At 44.8% G+C, this 22,943-nt stretch overlaps 1 protein-coding gene across 1 annotated transcript in view; it reads right to left on the minus strand.

Moving 5' to 3' along the window:
- The window catches only part of gria1a (glutamate receptor, ionotropic, AMPA 1a), a 421,062-nt gene that overhangs the window by 141,694 nt on the left and 256,425 nt on the right, over positions 1 to 22,943 (minus strand). Inside the window, 1 exon segment of the mRNA XM_028813093.2 lies at positions 5,295 to 5,405. Within this exon segment, the coding sequence (XP_028668926.2) occupies positions 5,295 to 5,405 (111 nt within the window).

Here is a 22,943-nt window from a genome sequence, read left to right on the forward strand (position 1 = left end):
CGAAACCTCAATTCTAAGCATCACATCTTTAGAAAGCCAGAAACCCCTCAACATTTGTGCAATATCCTTCCAACACTGAAGCATTTTGGTGGCAGCGTCATGCTGTCTAGTTGGTTTACACCGTCAGGGTCTGGAGACTCAACAGAGTTAAGGAAATCTGAAAGGAGCAAAGTACAGCGATATCCTTAATGGAACACCTTCTCCAGAGACCTCTGGACCTCAGACTTGGCTGAAGGGTGACCTTTCAACAGGACAAACCAAAGACACCACAAAAGTGGCTTAGAGACACAACTCTGGGAATGTTCTCAAGTGGCCCACGTGAACATCTCTGGAGAGACCTGGAAGTAGCTTTCCACCGAAGGTCTCCATCTAACCTGACAGAGCTTGAGAGGATCTGCAGTGAAGAATGACAGAAGATCCCCAAATCCAGGTATGCAGAGCTTTATTCAGCAGTGGAAATGAACAGTTGGAGCAGAAACCTTGACAAACCTTTAACAAAGATCATAATGAAATATCGGGTGCAATTTAGTTATTAGCTAAACAAACAAGAGTGATGGACTGGATGGTCTACTCAAGTCTGTCAAAGTTCATATGTTCTTATATTTGCCTGCTTGGAGTATGAAAATAAACACCTAAACTTTAAGATAACTCCTAAACTCCTAACAGACCCTCAGACAATGAGTAACAAGATTCTCTGGTTTGACGTAACCAGAACTGTCTGGTGTGAAAGATTGCCGGCACTGTATCCTGGCCAGATGGAGCCATCCCTGCAACATGGAGGGGCCCCGAATTCCAGCAGGGCATCATGGAACTTGGAGTCTTTCGTCACAGCCCTGCTGGATAACATGGGGGCCACCAGGTGACGCTGCAGGGAGGCCCAGGGACATGTATTTTCCTTATAGCCGGGCTGAAGAAAAGAAGAAGTTTTCACCTGACCCGGAAGTGTTATAAAATCGCATGGACTGAGGGACAGAAACACTTCCGGGTCAAGGACTTTAAAAGGACTGTGGGAAATCCCAGCTGTAAGCCAAGTTGGGAGGAAGGGTGACTGAGCTGCTGTGAGTGGAGGATAGTGTATTGTGATTATTATTGATTTATTTGTGAATATTGAGTATTGTAGAGTGGAGGGTGCTTTGTGCACATTATTAGAATTATTAAATTAAATTCTTGGACTTTTATCTGGTGCCTGCCGTATTGTCTGAGGGTTCAAGGGGACGACAGCGCCCCCTAACTGTCACACTGGCCTCAAATTCAAAGCATCACATCTGGTGAAAACCAGATACCACTCATCACCTGCACAACACCCTTACAACACTGCAGAGAAGAATGACAGAAGATCCCCAAATCCAGGTATGCAGAGTTTTTCCAGCAGATTTTTTTCATCTTAATGGTGAATCACATAGTCAACGATAGCAGTCAAAATTAGAGGGGAAGTACATTTAGGGCTGAAGACAATACACAAAGAGTTGTGTTAATAGGGAACAAACTACCACGACATGGAGTTGGAGCACAAACCGTGACCTTTAAAAAGGATCTGGATGAGATATTGGGACAGCTTTGCTATTTAGCCAAACAAACGAGCTTGTGGGACTGAATGGTTTCCCGTTGTTGAATTTCTATGTTCTTTTTATTGAGGTAAAGATCAAAAATTTCGATCTCCGGTTTTCATGGGATCTCAACATTTTAGGGTCCCCTCATACCAAAAACATTGAAATCTCGACGATGGGTGTGTGTCTGTGTGTGTCACAGTTTCTTGAGGACGGTCTAGATCTAAAACGGCTGGACAGAAAAATATCAAACTCGAAACTTAAGCCTGTTAAGAGATGACAACGTGCTGATTCGTTTTTGAGCCAAATTGTGCAAGAGAAAGAGGCCACTCGAGAGCAGGGGTCATCAACTCCGGTCCTGGAGGACCACCGTAGCTGCAGGTTTTCATTTTAACCCTTTTCTGAATGAGTGACCTGTTTTTGCTGCTAATTAACTAATTTTAATTGAATTGCTCTTCAAGACTCAGACCTCTTCATTGTTAATTTTCCTTAATTAGCAGCCAAACAATAATGAGATACAAAATGAGCCAAAACAACTGGGCCCTCATGTATAACACTGTGCGTAGAACTCACACTATAACATGGCGTAAGCACAAAAGCGGGAATGTGCGTACGCACAGAAAAATCCAGATGCAAGAATCTGTGCATACGCAAACTTTCACATTCTTCCACTACATAAATCCTGATCAGCGTGAAAAGTAACGCACGTGCACACGCCTTCTGTCCCGCCCCAACTCCTCCCAGAATTATGCCTCTTTGAATATGCAAATCGATATAAATAGCCTTCTGTGAAAAGACAATGGGAAAAGGACGGGGGAAAATATAAGAATTTCAGCGAATACCAAGTGGAGGAAAAGGAAAAACGTACTATTTGTTGGTTTAAACAGTGGTATAATCAACAAAAGAAAGTTGATCGAGTGACATAGTGTCGGAGAAACTCGAAAGCTCAAGTTCACAAAGTCGCACAGTGCCCGAAATAAAAAAGAAGTTGTCACATATTAAAGTTGGTGTGAAAAAGCGACTCGTAGCGGACCGTCTGAATGTCATATGAAAGCTTATTAGGGTACAGAGAAAAAAAATAGGCGCACAGTGGGAAAAAAGCACGAAATGTCAACTTTAATCTCGAAATTTACACTTTAATCACATAGTTTATTTTGTCATTAAAGTAGAACATCATAAATTTCATCTTAAAATTATTTATTTTACTAGTTTCTCAAATCCCATCGTAACTAAAGTAGAACGTTAAATGCTTTGTTCTGTGTTTGATCCTTTATGTGCTCTATGTGTGCTTCCATTCTTTCTCTTTCTCCGACAGGACACAGAATCCATTACATTCGCGATATTACAGCTCTCTGAATAATTAAAATACTGAGATGTATACGTGATATCTTTTTCATGATGATAGGAATGAAAGCATGTTATTAAACATGGGAACACAGTGGCGCAGTGATTGTTCATATCTCACGCAAGAGGCTTGCTGCGCCATGCGCAACCTTCAATGAAATAATTTATCACAGCAGTACTGTCTCCTTCAAACGTACTAACCTCCAATTCCTGTCCTTACTTTTCTTTCTCCAAATACCCAATCGCCACACAATCAGCTCTGTAATAGACATTAAGCCATCTGTAAGCTTAGAACGCTGATTCTTCAAAACTTTTAAGGAACATTGAAATATCTTCGTAGTACATGTTTAATTATTCTATCCGTCTATCCTTCCAGTGTCACGTCAGTACCAGCAATAATACAGCGCAAGGCAGGAGCTATCCGTGAACTAACTAGCACTGCGGCACCGTGTCCTCACATGTTTAATTATTAACAATACTGATTATTTAAATGAAGTTAAAGTTTTATCTGTATACTATAAGCAACATATTTTGCTGCATTTCATCTTAAAAATGATATCGTCATCATACGCGCTTTATAAAGTGGCACAGGTTGTGCAATATTATAACTGTAGTGCAAGTTTACAGTGAGGTAATTGTACTTATAAGCACAAACAGTTCTACAAGGAGCACTTGATTGAGTGCGTTTATAGTTCTTGGGATGAAACTGTTTCTGAAATGCGAGGTCCGTACAGGAAAGACTTTGACGCGTTTTGCTGTGGCTGAGGTAGTGTGTACTTGAAACTGTATACCGATAATTCTCTTTCCGATCAGCTGCTGCTGTGATTCCCCACTCAGATACAGTGATATAAATACTCCGAGTGGTGCAGTGAGAGTAATATAGAAAAAGATGATCCGCTGTGGCAACCCTTAACGGGAGCAGCTGAAAGAAGAACAAGATGCATTGAGAGTAACAACAGTAAAGCAGTTATGGTATTTGGAATACTATGGCTATTCCCTGGACCATTATATTGCTGCAGGTTAATTACAATCAGATGCATTACACTAATAAACAATATGCAGTTAATTTCAGTGTATTTATAAAGCCGCATCAGGAATGTGGAGCTAAGAAAGAAAGGGTAACCACACAGGAACAGCAGCACTGCTTTGACGCTGGGTGCCGCCAGTCTGCAAAACCTAGCGGAGAAATTGCATATGCCAGGGTATGAGATACCGTGGAAATGTGCGTGGCCGTACGCCAAGTTTAGGTTTTATACATCGCAATTTGAGCATGGAAACATTCGTACGCAACATTTCTGTGCGTACGCACCGTTTACATGAGGCCCCTGGTGTCCATCATATACAATATCTGAAAATAAAGATGAAGGTCTCAGGAATGTTGGTCTGCTCAGGTCCCCAAAACATTTTAACAGAGCTCTTAGAAAAGAGAAAATCAACAATTACAGAAATGTCTGCTAACGCACCACGAGAACAGCAACAAGCCATGGAATTAAAGAACGGGGTTAATTAACGACAAGAATTGGCACCTCATTAAGCAGCTGGTTGGAGTGAAATTGGTTGGAGTTTGAGGCCCTCACTTACTTGGCTCCTCTTGGCTCACTCACTTCACATTTCATTTCTGTTTGGGTGCCATTTAAGGAAAGAAATGAAGCAACTCAGAGGAACAAATCTTAAAAAAAACAATTCAATTAAAATTAATTCACAAGAAATTAATTAGCAGCACAAACAGGACACTCATTAAAAAAAAGGTAAGAACGAAAACCTGCAGCCACGGTGGTCCTCCATGACCGGACTTGGCGACCCCTGCTCTAAAGGAAACCACAAATACCGTAATCCTACAATTAATTATGCATTCTTCTCGTCAATTGCTCTCGTATTTTATAATCAGAAAGACCAGCATCAGATCGGTAAACAATTACTGAAAAGTTAGAGAATAGTGTGGGTGACTTTTATTCCAAGGGTGCAAAGCCTACTGATGCTCACGTCCAAATTTTTATTTATAGTACATTTGCAAAAATTTCTAAAATTCTGTTTTCGTTATTCTGAGGTGTTAATTGTTGCGTTATGTGGGAAAATATGAATTTATAATAAGAATGCAACATCACAAAATGTGTAAAAAAAGTGGAAGGGTCTGAACACTTTTTGAAGCACGTTTACATAATATTCTAAAAGTTTTTCTTACATTAAAAATGGCAGACATTAGCGACAATACTTCTATATTCAGAAACAATTTAGCAGAATGGACTGCTAACATCTAACGTCGTTACCCTTGACCGAGCAGACTTACCTTGACTTGACAGGGCTCTTCCAATGTTAAAGACACCGGCCCAACACACAGTTGACATAACAGGCAGTGTAGCCATTAAACTTTAAAAATTAGAGAAGTTTGTACAGACCGCTTACCAGAATCGTTGTTACTATGTAAGTTCTGTTTGCAAGGCCGATCGTGCCGTTCCCAGCATGGGAGTCCATGGCCGTGTTGACAAACTTTTCATCTTCATTCCAATAGCCGACCTAAGAGATCAAGAACAAGCAATTTAGAACTGGAGTGCCCGCTGGTACCCTCTGGCACTGCTTGTTATCCAGTATTATGAAGCCAGCAGGACTCCATCTTACAATGCTAGAAATGTTTCATGGGTAAAAGTGACAAAGTATCAACTTCAAGAAAGAAACAATCCACACTCTCTACTACATTTGGGAGCCTATACTGAAGTAACTGGGGTGAGCCAGGAGGATGAGGACACATACACACCCAGTGCTGTGCAAGTTCACACCTCACAAGAACAAGCTCAAAGTTCAGTTCACACAGATTAAAATTAATAAATTCACGTTCATAGTTCATTTCAATTTTGAATGAATTCATGTTCGGCGGCACGGTGGCGCAGTGGGTAGCGCTGCTGCCTCGCAGTTGGGAGATCTGGGGACCTGGATTTGCTTCCCGGGTCCTCCCTGCGTTGAGTTTGCATGTTCTCCCCGTGTCTGTGCTGGTTTCCTCCGGGTGCTCCGGTTTCCTCCCACAGTCCAAAGACATGCAGGTTAGGTGGATTGGCGATTCTAAATTGTCCCTAGTGTGTGCTTGGTGTGTGGGTGTGTTTGTGTGTGTCCTGCGGTGGGTTGGCACCCTGCCCGGGATTGGTTCCTGCCTTGTGCTCTGTGTTGGCTGGGATTGGCTCCAACAGACCCCCGTGACCCTGTGTTCGGATTCAGCAGGTTGGAAAATGGATGGATGGATGGATGAATTCATGTTCAGTTAATTTTGTATTCTTTAAGGTGTGAGAATAAATGACTCATGAGTTTACTTTTTTCAATTTTGCATGCCGAATATTAGGCTATTATAGTGTTCTTGAATAAAATACAACAATTATGATGACTTTTTTATTTAAATACACTTTATTGAGTTATACCCAACAACAAACACGTATAACCATCTATGCTAACATTGTCCCGGTCAAAAAAGAAACAAAATACATGCAAGCACTGATATAAATTACCACTCTATTTCCAACCATGTGACAAAAATAGTAACTGTGGAACCAGCGTGAAGGTGAACTAACCGATTACACTGCTAACCCTAACTTAACCCTAACCCTAATTTTAGAGCCCTAACCCTAACCCTAACCCTAATTACTACACACCCGTCTGGGACACCCCTTTTGCAACAAATCGGCGGGAGCGGCCATGGAAGGCTTATTTCTTCCCCCAGAACACTTGGTGGCAGCCCCCTGGGTTGCATCTGGGCCACAATTCTGGAACCATGGCCACCAACAGGGGGAGCTGTGTGGGCTGTAATGCAGCCTGAATTAGGTTAATTATCACCTGAAGCACTTCCGGGTGGGCTATAAGAGCAGCCTGCAGCCACTACTCGGGGGGCCAGAATCGGGAGGAGGACAAAGCTGTCTGGGAGGAGTGGAGAAAGAAGAGTGTGTTGGTGTTTTCTTTTTGTGTGTTTTTGGGGACTGTGTAGGGCCTGTGGGAAACGGGGAAGACGCTGAAGAAAAAAATAATTTTTGTTACCCTTTTGACATGCCTCCGGTGTGAGTCTATCTCGGGTCGGCGCTGATATACAGGTAGTCTCCAGGTTACGGACATTCAACCTACGACATTCGAACGGGGCTGCAGCTGCAACGCATGAGCCTCAGTAACTGCTGCTCCGTCATCTTTGGCCAGCGAACGCTGCAAGCGGTGGCTAGACTGAGGCTGGAGTGGGGCAATTTCGCTGCCCACCCACCACACATGGCTGCCCCATTCCTTCTAGGTGCGTGGCTGGTAATGCTGCAAGCGGTGATCCGGTTGTGGCTGAACGGGGCGGCGGGGGGTAGCATTGTAGTGTGCCTCGGATGGCTGCGTGTTTAATGAGGGCGGTGGTGTGGCGGGACACTGCAGGCAGCATACTATAGTGGAGGTGACTGTGAGGTGGGCTGGTGATGAACCGCCCCTCGCTGCCCCCATTCATTCTCAATAGCAAGCCTGCTTGTACTGTTACACACATAGCAGGAAGTTGTCTCTTGTCAGTACAGGGTGGTCCAGATCTAATTCTGCAGATCCAGGTCATCTGAATGACTTTGATTTATGCGGGGACGATTCCAGTTTGGCACGAAGATGATTCTTCATGTTGTCAGTTCGCACACTTCTCGATGGTCTGGGATTTTTCGGGTGATTTTCTATGTAATAAACTGAATAAGTTATAACGTAATGAGAATTGCATAATTAGATCTGGACCACCCTATACAGTAATCCATTCGCTATATCGCGCTTCGCCTTTCGTGGCTTCACTCCATCGCGGATTTTATATGTAAGCATATTTAAATATATATCGCGGATTTTTTGCTGGTTCGCGGGTTTCTGCGGACAATGGGTCTTTTAATTTCTGGTACATGCTTCCTCAGTTGGTTTGCCCAGTTGATTTCATACAAGGGACGCTATTGGCAGATGGCTGAGAAGCTACCCAGCTTACTTTTCTCTCTCTCTTGTGGTGACTTTCTCTGAACCTGACGTAGGGGGATTGAGCAGGGTAGCTGTTCGCACACCAAGACGATACGGACGCTCGTCTAAAAATGCTGAAAGATTATCTTCACGTTGCTATCTTTTGTGCAGCTGCTTCCTGAAACGACATGCTGCACGGTGCTTCGCATACTTAAAAGCTCGAAGGGCACGTATTGATTTTTGATTGAAAAACAAACTCTGTCTCTCTCTCTCTCTCTCTCTCCCTGCTCCTGACAGAGGGGGTGTGAGCTGCCGCCTTAAACAGCTTTGTGCCACGGTGCTTCGCATACTTAAAAGCCAAACAGCCCTATTGATTTGTTTGCTTTTCTCTATCTCTGTGACATGCTCTGCTCCTGACGCGCACTCCTTTGAAGAGGAAGATATGTTTGCATTCTTTTAATTGTGAGACAGAACTGTCATCTCTGTCTTGTCATGGAGCACAGTTTAAAATTTTGAAAAAGAGACAAATGTTTGTTTGCAGTGTTTGAATAACGTTCCTGTCTCTCTACAACCTCCTGTGTTTCTGCGCAAATCTGTGACCCAAGCATGACAATATAAAAATAACCATATAAACATATGATTTCTACTTCGCGGATTTTCTTATTTCGCGGGTGGCTCTGGAACGCAACCCCCGCGATGGAGGAGGGATTACAGTACATCAGACGTGCTGACGAGGGGTGCTTTCCTGCTGTGATCGCGTGTACAGTCATGTGCAGAAGAGCTCATCTTAACCTTTTGTCTTCACCCTTCAAGAATGTCTCTGAAACACAAATCTGATGCCAGTGCTGGTGATACAGCAAAGAAGAGAAAAACCATCACCATGGAAAATAAAGTAGAAATAATAAAAAGGTCAGAGAGAGGTGACTCCATCATTCATTGGCAGAGCACTTGGTTACAGTCGGTCAACAATAGCATTTGTTAAAATAATGCACCTGTTCCGACTTACATACAAATTCAACTTAAGTACAAACCTACAGTCCCTATCTCGTACGTAACCCAGGGACTGCCTGTAGTGCCTTTTCCACAGGGGAAAAATATAAAGTGGCCTCAAGAAGTACGAAGTACGTTTTCCTAAAAGCGAAAGCGGAGCTTCACCGCGTGCTTGTGTCAGCGGGGTTTCAGCTTAAGCACAAGCAGGCAGACACAGACAGTGCCTATTTGATTTGACGTTAATGACCCCTGCATTACAGGGTAAGGCAAAACGTTTAAATCAGGACCTAAACCAGATCCAGAATATCAAATGAAACTGAACTTGCTCACTTTCAAGTTCTTCACTTGTAAATACGTTACGTTAAGTTCACCGTTCTTAGAAAAATGAGTTTGTCTTTTGAACGAGTTTATGCACAACACTGTACACACCCACAGCATGGGGTAGGTAAAGAAAGGTACAAGTGCTTTAATTAAAATCGATCAGAAAAGAAGTGTCCAAAAAGTGCAGAGGAGGAGGAGGTTGGGAGCATGGACTGATACAGCACGTTGCCACACCATTTCACACGACGAACCACCTGAGGATCCCACATTAGGAGGATCAAAAAAATCAATAATTAAATAGTCCATTAAAACAGTGGTTATCTGGGAGATAAAATTAGAGTTAAAACGAGAGTAAAAAAGAGTCATCAGATCCTTAATGTTCTGTCTACTCCTGGACGAGCCCAATAAAGCTCCTCCATCATCTTCCTGGCTCACCCATGGCTCACTTAACCGGCGGAGACTCAGCAGCCACGTCCTCGCTATCTGACCCCCGTCTTGGCTGCCTCAAGCAGCTCCCACCAGACCGCTCCCGGCTTTCTTCACACTCCCACAGTCATATCTCGGATCCCTGGGGAGGACTCCACCATGTTCGTCACCCACACCCCACAAATAATCAGTGGGGTGAACCAGTCCCTAGAGTGCCAGTCCATTGCTCCTTCATGGGGCCCATGACTGCGCTGCCTTTCCTCCTTAACTGGCTGGCTGGCTTGTTCTGCCCGATACTGCTCTCACGGGTCTTCCCTTTCTTGTTTCATTCTGCCCCCGTTTCTGCTCTCCTCTTGTATACACTGGAAAGGGTTGCAGGTGCGATCGCTTTATTGCCGCCCCGGGATGATAATGAGACAATCAGACCACTGATAGCAGTGTCGTCAGCGAACTTTTGCATGTGGCAGGACCCCGAGTTGTGTTGGAAGTCTGATGTATATAGGCTGAACAGGATAGGAGAAAGTACAGTCCCCTGTGGCGCTCCTGTGTTGCTGACCACAATGTCAGACGTGCAGTTCCCAAGACGCACATACTGAGGTCTGTCTTTAAGATAGTCCATGATCCATGCCACCAGGTATGAATCTACTCCCATCTCTGTCAGCTTGTCCCTAAGGAGCAGAGGTTGGATTGTGTTGAAGGCGCTAGAGAAGTCATAATTCTTACAGCACCACTGCCTCTGTCCAAGTGAGAGAGGGATCGGTGTAGCATATAGATGATGGCATCCTCCGCTCCCACCTTCTCCTGATATGCAAACTGCAGAGGGTCGAGGGCGTGTTGAACCTGTGGCCTAAGGTGGTGAAGCAGCAGCCTCTCCATGGACTTCATCACATGTGATGTTAGAGCAACAGGCCGAAAGTCATTCAGCTCACTAGGACGTGATACCTTTGGGACTGGGGTGATGCAAGATGTTTACCAAAGCCTCGGGACTCTCCCCTGTTCCAGGCTCAGGTTGAAGATGCGCTGTAGAGGACCCCCCAGTTCCGATGCACAGACCTTCAGCAGTCGTGGCGATACTCCATCTGGACCCGCTGCTTTACTGGCACGAAGTCTCCTCAGCTCTCTGCTCACTTGTGCTGTTGTAATTATGGGTGGGGATGTCTCTCCTATGCTGGTATCAGCAGAAGGATGTGTGGAGGGTGCAATACTCCAAGGTGAGAGTGAGAGTGGGTTAGGGTGGTCAAACCCGTTAAAGAAGTTGTTCATTTGGTTTGCTCTCCTCACGTCTCTCTAGATGGTGGTACCCCGCTTCAAGCTGCAGCCAGTGATGATCTTCATCCCATCCCACACTTCCTTCATGCTGTTATTCTGCAACTTCTTCTCCAGCTTTCTCCTGTACTGCTCCTTCGCCACCCTGAGCTGGACTCGGAGTTCCTTCTGCACACGCTTGAGCTCATGCTGATCACTGTCTTTAAAAGCCCTTTTCTTCTGGTTCAAAAGGCCCTTGATGTCACTTGTAATCCATGGCTTGTTGTTAGCATAGCAGCGTACAGTTCTTACTGGAACTACAATGTCCATACAGAAGTTGATGTAGTCAGTAGTGCAGTCAACAACCTCCTCAATGTTCTCACTATGTGATCCCTGCAGGATATCCCAGTCTGTAGTTCCAAAACATTGTCTCAGAGCCTTCTCTGCCTCCGGGGACCACTTCCTGAATGATTGTGTGGTTGCAGGTAGGACCCTCACTTTTGGTTTGTAGTGAGGCTGAAGCAGAACCAGGTTATGATTTGCTTTCCCAAGCGCAGGCAGCGGGGTGGCGCTGTATGCGTCTTTAACGTTTGCATACAGTAAATCAATAGTCTTATTTCCCCAGTTGTTACAGTCCACATACTGAGAGAAGGCAGGTAATGTTTTGTCCAGCGTCACATGGTTAAAGTCTCCAGCAATTAGCACAAGCGCCTCAGGGTGCTGCGTTTGTAACTTAGCAACAGCAGAATGGATGATGTCACTCGCTGACTCCACCTCCGCCTGAGGAGGAATGTATACAATAACAACAATGACGTGTCCAAACTCTCTGGGCAAGTAATAGGGACGCAAACTTACGGCCAACAGTTCGATGTCCCTGCAGCAAGTGGAGATTTTGACGTTAACATGTCCAGAGTTACACCACCATGTATTAACATAGAGAGCGAGTCCTCCTCCTTTGTGCTTCCCACAGGTACTTGCATCTCTGTCCGCTCTAACTGTGCTAAACCCGGGTAGCTCCACGTTAGCATTTGGGATGGTGTTAGTTAGCCAGGTTTCGCAAAAACACAACAAACTGCATTCTCTGTAGGTCCGGACATTTTTCACCAGCGCAGCCAGTTCATCGATCTTATTTGAGATTGAGTTTACATTCCCCAGAATCACAGAAGGCACCGAAGGCTTAAAACGCCACTTTCTCGCAAGCCGCTTCATTTTTAGCTTACTGCCCGCTCTGCTGCCACGATACCGTCTTCTTACCTCGTCGGGTAAATAGGGAACCACACCGGCACTGGCATTTGTTTTCAGCGCTCGAAGTTGAGTACTTGAATAGGCGAGTCTCGGCGTGTAAAAATCCATGCCCATGCCCGTTGTAAAAGTAAGTGTGTCCAGGGAACAAATCCACATAAAATAAAGTGATAGGAGTGATCAATAAATAAAAATAGAAAAATAAAAGTAGAAAAGTACACATACACATACAGTCATACACGGAGCTGCTGAAAAGGCTGCCACTCTCGGCGGCGCTGGATGTCTACTATATTTAATACAATATTCTAAAGATGACCCTTCTTGGATCGAGGCCTTGTCGTGGCAGAAGGGCTTGCGCAGTCTAGTGATCCTTGGAGCTATGTTGTCGGGAGCTACATGCTCCTGGTAGGGCTTCCCAAGGCAAACAAGTCTGAGGTGAAGATCCAGACTAACTTGACACTGAGATCCCTGGATTTAAAACAGGGATCGGCGTTTCCCAGGCCCGGGGGAGGGGCTCGCTGGCAAGCGCCTGGTGGCTGGACCTAAGAAATTGTAATAAAATGAGGTACCGCCAAACTAACAGGTGCTCACTTCATTGAACTGAGATGCCTTTTGCACAACTTTGCAATAAAGTCTATCATTTTTGCCCATCCTGGGACTCTGAGTGTTTACTTTGAAGTTAAATGGAGTCCATTGTCCAGAACTCTTGCTGCAGACCAGTCAGAGTGCCAATGCTGACCCCTGTCCAGTTCCTAAAAGTGCCTACAATGGACAAAGGAGTGTCAGAACTGGACATTGGAGTAATGGAAGAAGGTGGCCTGGTCTGATGAATCTGTAAGATCTTTTAGATCACGTGGATGGGGATTGTGGAAGAGAGGTGAAAAAGAGAGTGCAGACAGGGTGAATTGGGTGGAAAAGAGTGTCAGGAGTGATTTGTGGCAGACGGATATCAGCAACAGTGAAAGGGAAGGTCTACAGGACGGTAGTGAGACCAGCTATGTTATATGGGTTGGAGACGGTGGCACTGACCAGAAAGCAGGAGACAGAGCTGGAGGTGGCAGAGATAACGATGTTAAGATTTGCATTGGGTGTGATGAGGATGGACAGGATTAGAAATGAGGACATTAGAGGGTCAGCTCAGGTGGGACATTTGGGAGACAAAGTCAAAGAGACGAGATTGCGTTGGTTTGGACATGTGCAGAGGAGAGACGCTGGGTATATTGAGAGAAGGATGCTAAGGACAGAGCTGCCAGGCAAGGGGAAAAGAGGAAGGCCTAAGAGAAGGTTTATGGAGGTGGTGAGAGAGGACATGCAGGTGATGGGTATAACAGAACAAGATGATGAGGACAGAAAGAGATGGAAAAAGATGATCTGCTTTGGCAACCCCTAACGGAAGCAGCCGAAAGAAGAAGAAGAGGATCACGTGGATGGCCAGGTAGGTGTGCGTGTTTATTTACCTGGGAAAGAGATGGAAGCAGGATGCACTATGGGACGATGGTTCTGCGGGGAAAGCCTTGGGCATTCATGTGGATGTTGCTTTGACACATACCACCTACCTAAAGATTGTTACAGACCACGTACGCCCCTTCATGGCAATGGTATTCCCTGATGGCAGTGGCCTCTTTCAACAAGACAATGCGCTGAGCCACACTGCAAAAACTTAAAGGGTCCCATCACTTTTGTCCAAGCCATTTTCACTATTTGAAGTATTCAGCTGAGTTAAAACTCTAAAGCAAAGTCTGCTTTTTTTCTTAATTATGGAAACAGTCAGGGTTCTTCTTTTTATCGTGGAGGGGGCTACCACGTCTGTAACCCACAGTTGTTTTCGGTTTCTGACATGGCAGCCTGAAATATCCTAAAAGAGTCAAAGGGACCAGAGGTTTGAGTTTCATCCCAGTGATTCGTTGAGGTGGCGAGAGGCCATTTACTGACAGTCCCAAAATCTCATGGTGGAGAAGAACAGGAGTTAAGCGCATCCACAGGTGCCCCCAGAGTGTGGGAACTGAATGCAAAAAGTCCACGTTTTGTAAACAGCGTTTCTTTCTCCGCACAATAGGGCATTCACTCGCTGGCATCATGACAGATCCCTTGTCAGGTTTTAGTCTTTGGAACTCGGGATTCTCCCTCCAGCTGGTGTTTGTCTCCGAGGACCGAGTGACACGTCTCATTCATCGCAATGGCGACATTCAAGCTGTGAAAGGTTTTTTTAAAGAACGTTTCTTTGTCTGCTTTTAGCGCGAGGACGGGGACAGTAAAAGGCCTTTCTCTTCAGCTCTCGTCTTCTGTCTTTCTGTTGAGAGGCAGGATGCTGTGTAGGGTGGGTGTGCAGGCAGCTTAGTGGCAAAGGCGTCGGACCGTAACTGAGTGCAATCCGCACTCTGCGTAACCTGCCAGTGCTCACGATGCACAAGTAAATTAACAAACACACACACACTTGAGATCCATAAGTGAGCTTAGATGAAATCGTCAGTTCATACGATGGCTCCACTGCCACTGCCACACACTCTGGGGGTCTCTCATCTGTCCTTAAATGCAGAAGGTGTGCAAATTGCCAGTCTTGTTATTGGTGTGTAGAACAGGGGTGTCAAACGAGAAGTGGGAATCCAAGGTGCAGTCTGTAGGTGGGAACCCAATTGGGTTAAACATGAGAAGCAAAGGGTTATGGTGACGGAAATGTTTATCAGAATCAGATGATGTTAGGAGTGGTAGCCCATCAGGGGTCAGTGAAGAGTACTGCTACTCTTTTTAATATAATGTGTTGTCACCTGTGCCTCGATCGAGGTATGTGATAACTCGCTGGGACAAGATGCCCAACATTCACTTCTCCTTCTCTCCCCGAAGCACCCAGGGAGAGAACTTAGCTCCGCCCATTCTGGTTTGGGCAGCATTAAGAAGCCTGGCTGCAGGAGAATGCTATCACTACCTTGGGGGACTTCCTCCTGGACTGGAAGTGCTTCCAGTGTGCGATGGTTTTGACTCCACGTCATCGGCATCAGGGATTCAGAGTTGGAAGGCAGTGGACAACACTCGGAGTAGAAGGAGACAGAGGTGCCATTTTGAACATTATAAGGTGCCGGATGGGTTTTAACCCTCTTTGTAAAATAAATAACTTTTTATTTAGCCTTGAATCTGTGTTTGGCTGAGATGTGTCTGGTGTTTGAGGCTCGGGGGCGCCACCTAGAGGCCACCATTTATTGTAAGCAAATGTAAAGTATTACACTTAGGAAGTAGAAATGTTAGATTTGAATACACAACTTGCTTTGCCATAGACAGTCCTAAGTGGTCCTACTTTCCCCTTTTATACTCTTTATCATGTAGACTTTACCCGAATGTCCTAAATCCCATACTCTAACCACACTGTCAGGTACTGAAGGTCAGCACTTGCTCACCCCATTCCTTTTTCATCTATAACGTCAGGCAACTGGATAGAGAAAAAAAAAAAACAGGCCCATTTAATTACACCGATCAGCCACAACACTGAAATCACCTGCCTAATATGAAGTAAATTCCCCTCGTGCCATCAAAACAGCTCTGGTACTTCGAGGCATGGACTCCAGAAGACCCTCAAAGGTGTCCTGTGGTATCTCGCACCAAGATGTTAGCAGCTGATCCTTTTGAGTCCTGTGAGTTGCGTGGTGGGGCCTCCATGGATCAGACTTGTTTTTCCTGCACATCCCTCAGATGCTGAAAGGGGTTGAGATTTGAGGAATTTGGAGGCCAAGTCAACCCCTTGAACTCTTTGGATATGTCGCTCAAACCATTCCTGAACAGGTTTTGCAGTGTGGCAGGTCACGTGATCCTGCTGAAAGAGGCCACTGCCATCATGGAATACTGTTGACGTGAATCGTTGTATGTGGTCTGCAACAATCTTTAGGTACAGTAGGTGGTACGTGTCAAAGTAGCATTCACTAGAATGCCAGGACCCAAGGTTTCCTAGTAGAACATTGGCCGTAGCACATCCTGCTGTCATCTCTTTCTCAGGTAAACACGAACGCACCTGACCATCCACATGATTGAAAAGAAAATGGGATTCATCAGATTGGGCCACCTTCTTCCATTGCTCTATGGTCCAGCTCAGACACTCATTTGTCCATTGTAGGCACTTTTAGGAAGAGGATAGGGGTCAGCATGGGCACTCTGACTGGTCTGCACTGTGTCTTCTGACACCTTTCTCTCATGGCCAACATTAAAACTTTTTAGTAATTTATGCTACTAATATGGGACTTTCCACCCCACACATCAATGAGCTTTGGGCAACCATGATCTAAAAGAAGACGTGATTTTTCCATCTAGACCACCGTCCTCCATTGCTCCATGGTTAATTTCTGACATGCATGTGCCAATTGTAGGCACTTTTAGGAAATGGATGGGGTCACCATGGCCACTATGACTGGTCTGAAGCAAGCTGCTATGTACTGTGCACTCTGACACCTTTCTCTCAGGGCCAACGTTAAATATGTCAGCAATTTATGCCATAATAATCTTCTGTGAGATTGGGCCAGATGGATTAGCCATTACCCACCATGTGCATCAGTGAGCCTTGGGCAACAATGATCTTAAAGAAGACACGATTCTTCAGTCCAAACCACCACCTTCCTTTGCTTCATGGTCCAGTTCTGACACTCATTTGTCCATTGTAGACACTTTCGGAGGTGGACAGGGGTCTCCTGGCCACTCTGACTGGTCTGCACTGTGTCTTCTGACACTTTTCTCTCATGACCAGCATTAAATTTGTCAATAGTATATGTCATAGTAACTCTTCCGTGGGATCAGACCAGATGGATTAGCCTTTGCTCCCCACATGCATCAATGGGCCTTGGACAACCATGATCGTAAAGAAGTCGTGATTCTTCAGACCAGGTCACCTTCTTCCTTTGATCTAGGGTCCAGTTCTGATACTCATGTACTCATTGTAGGCACTTTTAGGAAGTGGTCGGGGTCTTCTTAGGCACTCTAATTGGTCTGAAGCAAGTTGCTATGTACTGTGTGTTCTGATACCTTTCTCTCAGGGCCAATGTTACATTTGTCAGCAATTTATGCCATATTAAATCTTCCGTGGGACTGGACCAGTTGGACTCACCTCTGCTCCCCACATGCATCAATGAGCCTTGGGCAACAATGATCTAAAAGACGTGATTCTTCAATCCAGACCACCTTCTACCTTTGCTCCATAGTCTAGTTCTGACACTCATGAGCCCATTGTAGGCACATTTAGGAAGTGGATGAGTTCTTCCTGTGCATTCTGACCGGTCTGCAGCTATGCAACATGTTCTGATGAGCTGTGTGTTCTGACGCTTTTCTCTCATGGCCAACATTATGTTTTTCAGCAATTTGGGCTACAGCGGTTTCTCTGTGGGATCAGACCAGACTTGCTGGCCTTTGCTCTCCACATGCATCAATGAGCCTTGAGCAATCATGATCTCAAAGAAGTGGTGATTCTTCAGTCCAGACCACCGTCTTCCTCTGCTCTATGGTCTGGATCTGACACTCATGTGCCCATTGTAGGGACATTTAGGAAGTGGACAGGGGTCAGCATGGGTACTCTGACTGGGTTGAAGCAAGCCGCTATGTACTGTGTGTTCTGACACCTTTCTCTCATGGCCAACGTTAAATTTGTCAGCAATTTATGCTACAGTAACTCTTCTGTGGGATCAGACCAGATGGATTAGCTTTCGCTCCCCACGTACATCAATGAGCTTTGGACAAGGAAGTGGTGATTCTTCAGACCAGGTCACCTTCTTCCTTTGTTCCATGGTCCAGTTCTGACACTCATGGGCATTGTAGGAACTTTCAGAGGTGGACGGGTTCATCATGTGCACTCTGACCAGTCTGCAGCTATGCAAAATGTTGTGATGCGCTGTGGGCTCCGACACTTGGCCAACATTATGTTTTTCAGCAATTTGGGCTGCAGCGGTTCTTCTGTGGGAATGGACCAGATGGATTAGCCTTCGCTCCCCAAGTGCATCAATAAGCCTTGAGCAAACACGATGTCAAAGAAGTGATGATTCTTCAGTCCAGTCCACCGTCTTCCTCTGCTCCATGGTCTGGATCTGACACTCATGTGCCCATTGTAGGGACTTTTAGGAAGTGGCTAGGGGTCAGCATGGGAACTCTGACTAGTCTGCTGGTTCACCAGTTGTCCTTTCTTGGACCAGTTTTAGTAGGCACTAATCACTGAATGCCAGGAACCTGAGATTGCCAAGACCTGCCATTTTGGAGATTTTGCTCTGACCCAGTCATCTAGCAGTCACAATGTGGCCCATATCAGACTTGTTCAGATCCTTATGCTTATGTAGGTTTCCTGCTTCCAACACATCATCTTGAAGAGCTGTTCACTTGCTGCTTGATACATCCCACCCCTTGATAAGTGACTGCCATTATAACGAGATAATCAGTGCTATTCATGTCACCTGTCAGTGCTTTGAATGTGGTGGCTGATTGGTGTATTTCCCTTTGGGGATTACAGTTTAGTTACACAAGATAATTGTGTTGGAGTATAAGGAGAGACTGAAGGAGTCAAACCTTTTCAGTTATAAGTTGCCTATCCAATCCAGAGAGTACCCCACAAAGCATCAGGCGATGGGCAGGAACAATTCCCAGATAGGGTGCCAGGCCATCGCACAGTGAACACATACAGTGGGCACCCCCTTGCTTGATATGTCTGTTACTGTGAATAGTTAAGTGGGCAGAAGATGAACTGACCACCAAAAGGCGTCAAGTTAGAGATGACACATTTATTTTCAGCATTTTATGCAAGATTAGTGTATTGTTTTTGTTTTGTACAATTGAACAGTGAAAACAAAACGAAAAGAGCAACGTGCAAAAGTTTGGGCACCCCAAGATTTTTGTAGTCTCGGATAACTTTTCCAACGGTGGTCTCAGGCCTTCATTAGCTCCTTAGAACTATGGCTTGTTCACTGTCATCATTAGGAAACCCCCAGGTGATGCAAAGCTGTATAAATTCTCAGACTCCTCAAACCCCGAGTAAGGATCAGCAGCCATGGGATCCTCTAAGCAGCTGCCTGGCACTCTGAAAAATTAAACAATTGATGCTCACAAAGCACGATGCGCCTACAAGAAGATAGTAAAGCGTTTTCAGGTCGCTGTTTCCTCAGTTTGTAAAGTTATTAAGAAATCCTAAGAGTCCTCAGGAAAAATAACATCCTTCAAAAACTGCTGGTGTCCTTCTATCGCTGCTCTATCGAGAGTATCCTGTGCTACTGCCTCTGTGTGGGGTTTTCCAGCTGCACAACAGTGTGGAGGAGAACACTTCAGCGGATCGTAAAGACTGCCCAGCAGATCATCAGCTGTTCTTTACCCTCTCTGGATGAACTGCACAGCTCTCACTGCCTCAGGAAAGCAGAAAACATCTTAAAAGACTCCTCACACCCCACTAATGACATCAGGCAAAAGAAAGAGGAGCATCAAAACAAAGACTAAGAGACTGAATGACAGTTTCTACCCTGTTGCTATTAGGGCACTGAATGCCACCTCATCACCTCCAATGCAGCAGTGCAATAGATGACATCTTGTGTAATAGTGTTCATGTGCAATTAAGGTCTTATGTTGAATGTTTGTGTTCTACCTTATTTCTTCTTATCCTGTCTCATCCTTTTTTGAATTATATTTTATTTATATTTTGACACCGCAGGGACTGCACCTAATTTCGTTGTATTTGTTACAATGACAATAAAGACATTCTGAGTCTGATTCTGATTCTGAAATGGCAGTTAACAGGAAGAGTGGAGGTCAAGTTAGGGTTGCAGAGATGATGCCCTCCCCCCCCGATGGGTAAAAGATGCGTGGGTCCATGTGGATAATACTACTTTTCCCACCCTGCCACAAAACCTATTCCTAGGCTAAAGAAAAGCTTTTAAAATACTTTAAACACCTTAAAACATTGCTATCAAGACCTCTTAGAATTATTCATAAATATTCATTTTAAAACACTGTACAAAATTTGCATGAAAAATGTATAAACTACTTAAAACTGCAAATTTAAACAGTTAAAAGCAATTTTGCATAAAACTAATGAAAGGGTGTAAAATGCAATAAAATAAAGTATATAAAAGCCATTAAACCAACACGTCAGGGTTATAAAAACTAGAGCTATCTAGGGTTATATACAGTACAGTGCATCCAGAAAGTATTCACAGCGCATCACTTTTTCCACATTTTGTTATGTTACAGCCTTATTCCAAAATGGATTAAATTCATTTTTTTCCTCAGAATTCTACACACAACATCCCATAATGACTACGTGAAAAAAGTTTACTTGAGGTTTTTGCAAATTTATTAAAAGTAAAAAATCCCATGTCCATAAGTATTCACAGCCTTTGCTCAATACTTTGTCGATGCCCCTTTGGCAGCAATTCCAGCCTCAAGTCTTGTTGAATATGATGCCACAAGCTTGGCACACCTATCCTTGGCCAGTTTCGCCCATTCCTCTTTGCAGCACCTCTCAAGCTCCATCAGGTTGGATGGGAAGCGTCGGTGCACAGCCATTTTAAGATCTCTCCAGAGATGTTCAATCAGATTCAAGTCTGGGCTCTGGCTGGGCCACTCAAGGACATTCACAGAGTTGTCCTGAAGCCACTCCTTTGATATCTTGGCTGTGTGCTTAGGGTCGTTGTCCTGCTGAAAGATGAACCGTCACCCCAGTCTGAGGTCAAGAGCGCTCTGGAGCAGGTTTTCATCCAGGATGTCTCTGTACATTGCTGCAGTCATCTTTCCCTTTATCCTGACTAGTCTCCCAGTCCCTGCCGCTGAAAAACATCCCCACAGCATGATGCTGCCACCACCATGCTTCACTGTAGGGATGGTATTGGCCTGGTGATGAGCGGTGCCTGGTTTCCTCAAAACGTGAAGCCTGGCATTCACATCAAACAGTTCAATCTTTGTCTCATCAGACCAGAGAATTTTCTTTCTTATGGTCTGAGAGTCCTTCAGGTGCCTTTTGGCAAACTCCAGGCAGGCTGCCATGTGCCTTTTACTAAGGAGTGGCTTGCGTCTGGCCACTCTACCATACAGGCCTGATTGGTGGATTGCTGCAGAGATGGTTGTCCTTCTGGAAGGTTCTCCTCTCTCCACAGAGGACCTCTGGAGCTCTGACAGAGTGACCATCGGGTTCTTGGTCACCTCTCTGACTAAGGCCCTTCTCCCCCGATCGCTCAGTTTAGATGGCCGGCCAGCTCTAAGAAGAGTCCTGGTGGTTTCAAACTTCTTCCACTTACGGATGATGGAGGCCACTGTGCTCATTGGGACCTTCAAAGCAGCAGAAATTTTTCTGTAACCTTCCCCAGATTTGTGCCTCGAGACAATCCTGTCTCGGAGGTCTACAGACAATTCCTTTGACTTCATGCTTGGTTTGTGCTCTGACATGAACTGTCAGCTGTGGGACCTTCTATAGACAGGTGTGTGCCTTTCCAAATCATGTCCAGTCAACTGAATTTACCACAGGTGGACTCCAATGAAGCTGCAGAAACATCTCAAGGATGATCAGGGGAAACAGGATGCACCTGAGCTCAATTTGGAGCTTCAAAGCAAAGGCTGTGAATACTTATGTACATGTGCTTTCTCAATTTTTTTATTTTTAATAAATTTGCAAAAACCTCAAGTAAACTTTTTTCACGTTGTCATTATGGGGTGTTGTGTGTAGAATTCTAAGGAAAAAAAATTAATATAATCCATTTTGGAATAAGGCTGTAACATAACAAAATGTGGAAAAAGTGACGCGCTGTGAATACTTTCCGGATGCACTGTAATTAATTAACATAGGGTATTAGGGTTCAATTTAAGATTAGGGACTCTAAAATACTGAAAACCAGGGTTCAATTTTAAGATTAGGCACCCTTATAAAAATGTAATATTCGGCACCCCATCTAAATTTTCAGATTAGGGACACTGGTGGACCTGGCTGTACCACTCTGTTTGTGGTGTGAGTGCAGAAAGGGCTTCTTTCTCATCACCCTGCCATACAGATGTTTGAATTGTAGAACGATGTACAGATACACCATCTGCAGCCAGATGTTCTTGCAGGTCTTTGGAGGTGATCTGTGCGTTGTCTGTCACCATTCTCACAATCCTGCCCATATGCCACTCCTGTATTTTTCTTGGCCTGCCAGACCTGCTGGGTTTAACAGCAACTGTGCCTGTGGCCTTCCATTTCCTGATTCCATTCCTTACAGTTGAAACTGACAGTTTAAACCTCTGAGATGGCTTTTTGTAGCCTTCCCCTAAACCAGGAGACTCAACAATCTTTGTTTTCAGATCTTTGGAGAGTTGCTTTGAGGATCCCATGCTGTCACTATTCAGAGGAGAGTCAAAGGGAAGGAAGCCCAACTTGTAATTGACCACCTTAAATACCTTTATAGCTCATGATGGACACACCTGTCTATGAAGTTCAAGGCTTAACGAGCTCATCACACCAAGTCATCAGCATTGAGCAGTGACAGGCATTCAAATCAGCACAGTGACAAGGGGACCCACATTTGTGCACAGCCAGTTTTTCACATTTGATTTAATTTCATACAACTAAATACTGCGTCACTAAAAGTCTTTGTTCGGAAAACACCGCAGTACTCAGATGTTCCTAGGAAATGAAAGACATGCCACTGTTATCTTTTTTATTGAAAGGAGAGTTAATTATTGTGCAGGCTGAGAGGGGTTCCCAAACTTTTTCATATGACTGAATGTAAAGATATGCATGGAAAACAAAAAGGGGCCGAATTCCAGGAAGAGAACACGTCTCCAACTATTAAGCATGGCAGTGGACCGATTAGACTTTGGGTTTGTGTTGCAGCAGGTGTCATTGATAGAGGGAAGAACAGATTCAAATAAATACCAGCAAATTCTGGAAGCAAATATCACACCATCTGTTAGAAAGTTGAAGTTAAAAAGAGGATG

This window comes from Erpetoichthys calabaricus, chromosome 11, assembly GCF_900747795.2.
Source record: "Erpetoichthys calabaricus chromosome 11, fErpCal1.3, whole genome shotgun sequence".
NCBI classification, from domain to species: domain Eukaryota; kingdom Metazoa; phylum Chordata; class Cladistia; order Polypteriformes; family Polypteridae; genus Erpetoichthys; species Erpetoichthys calabaricus.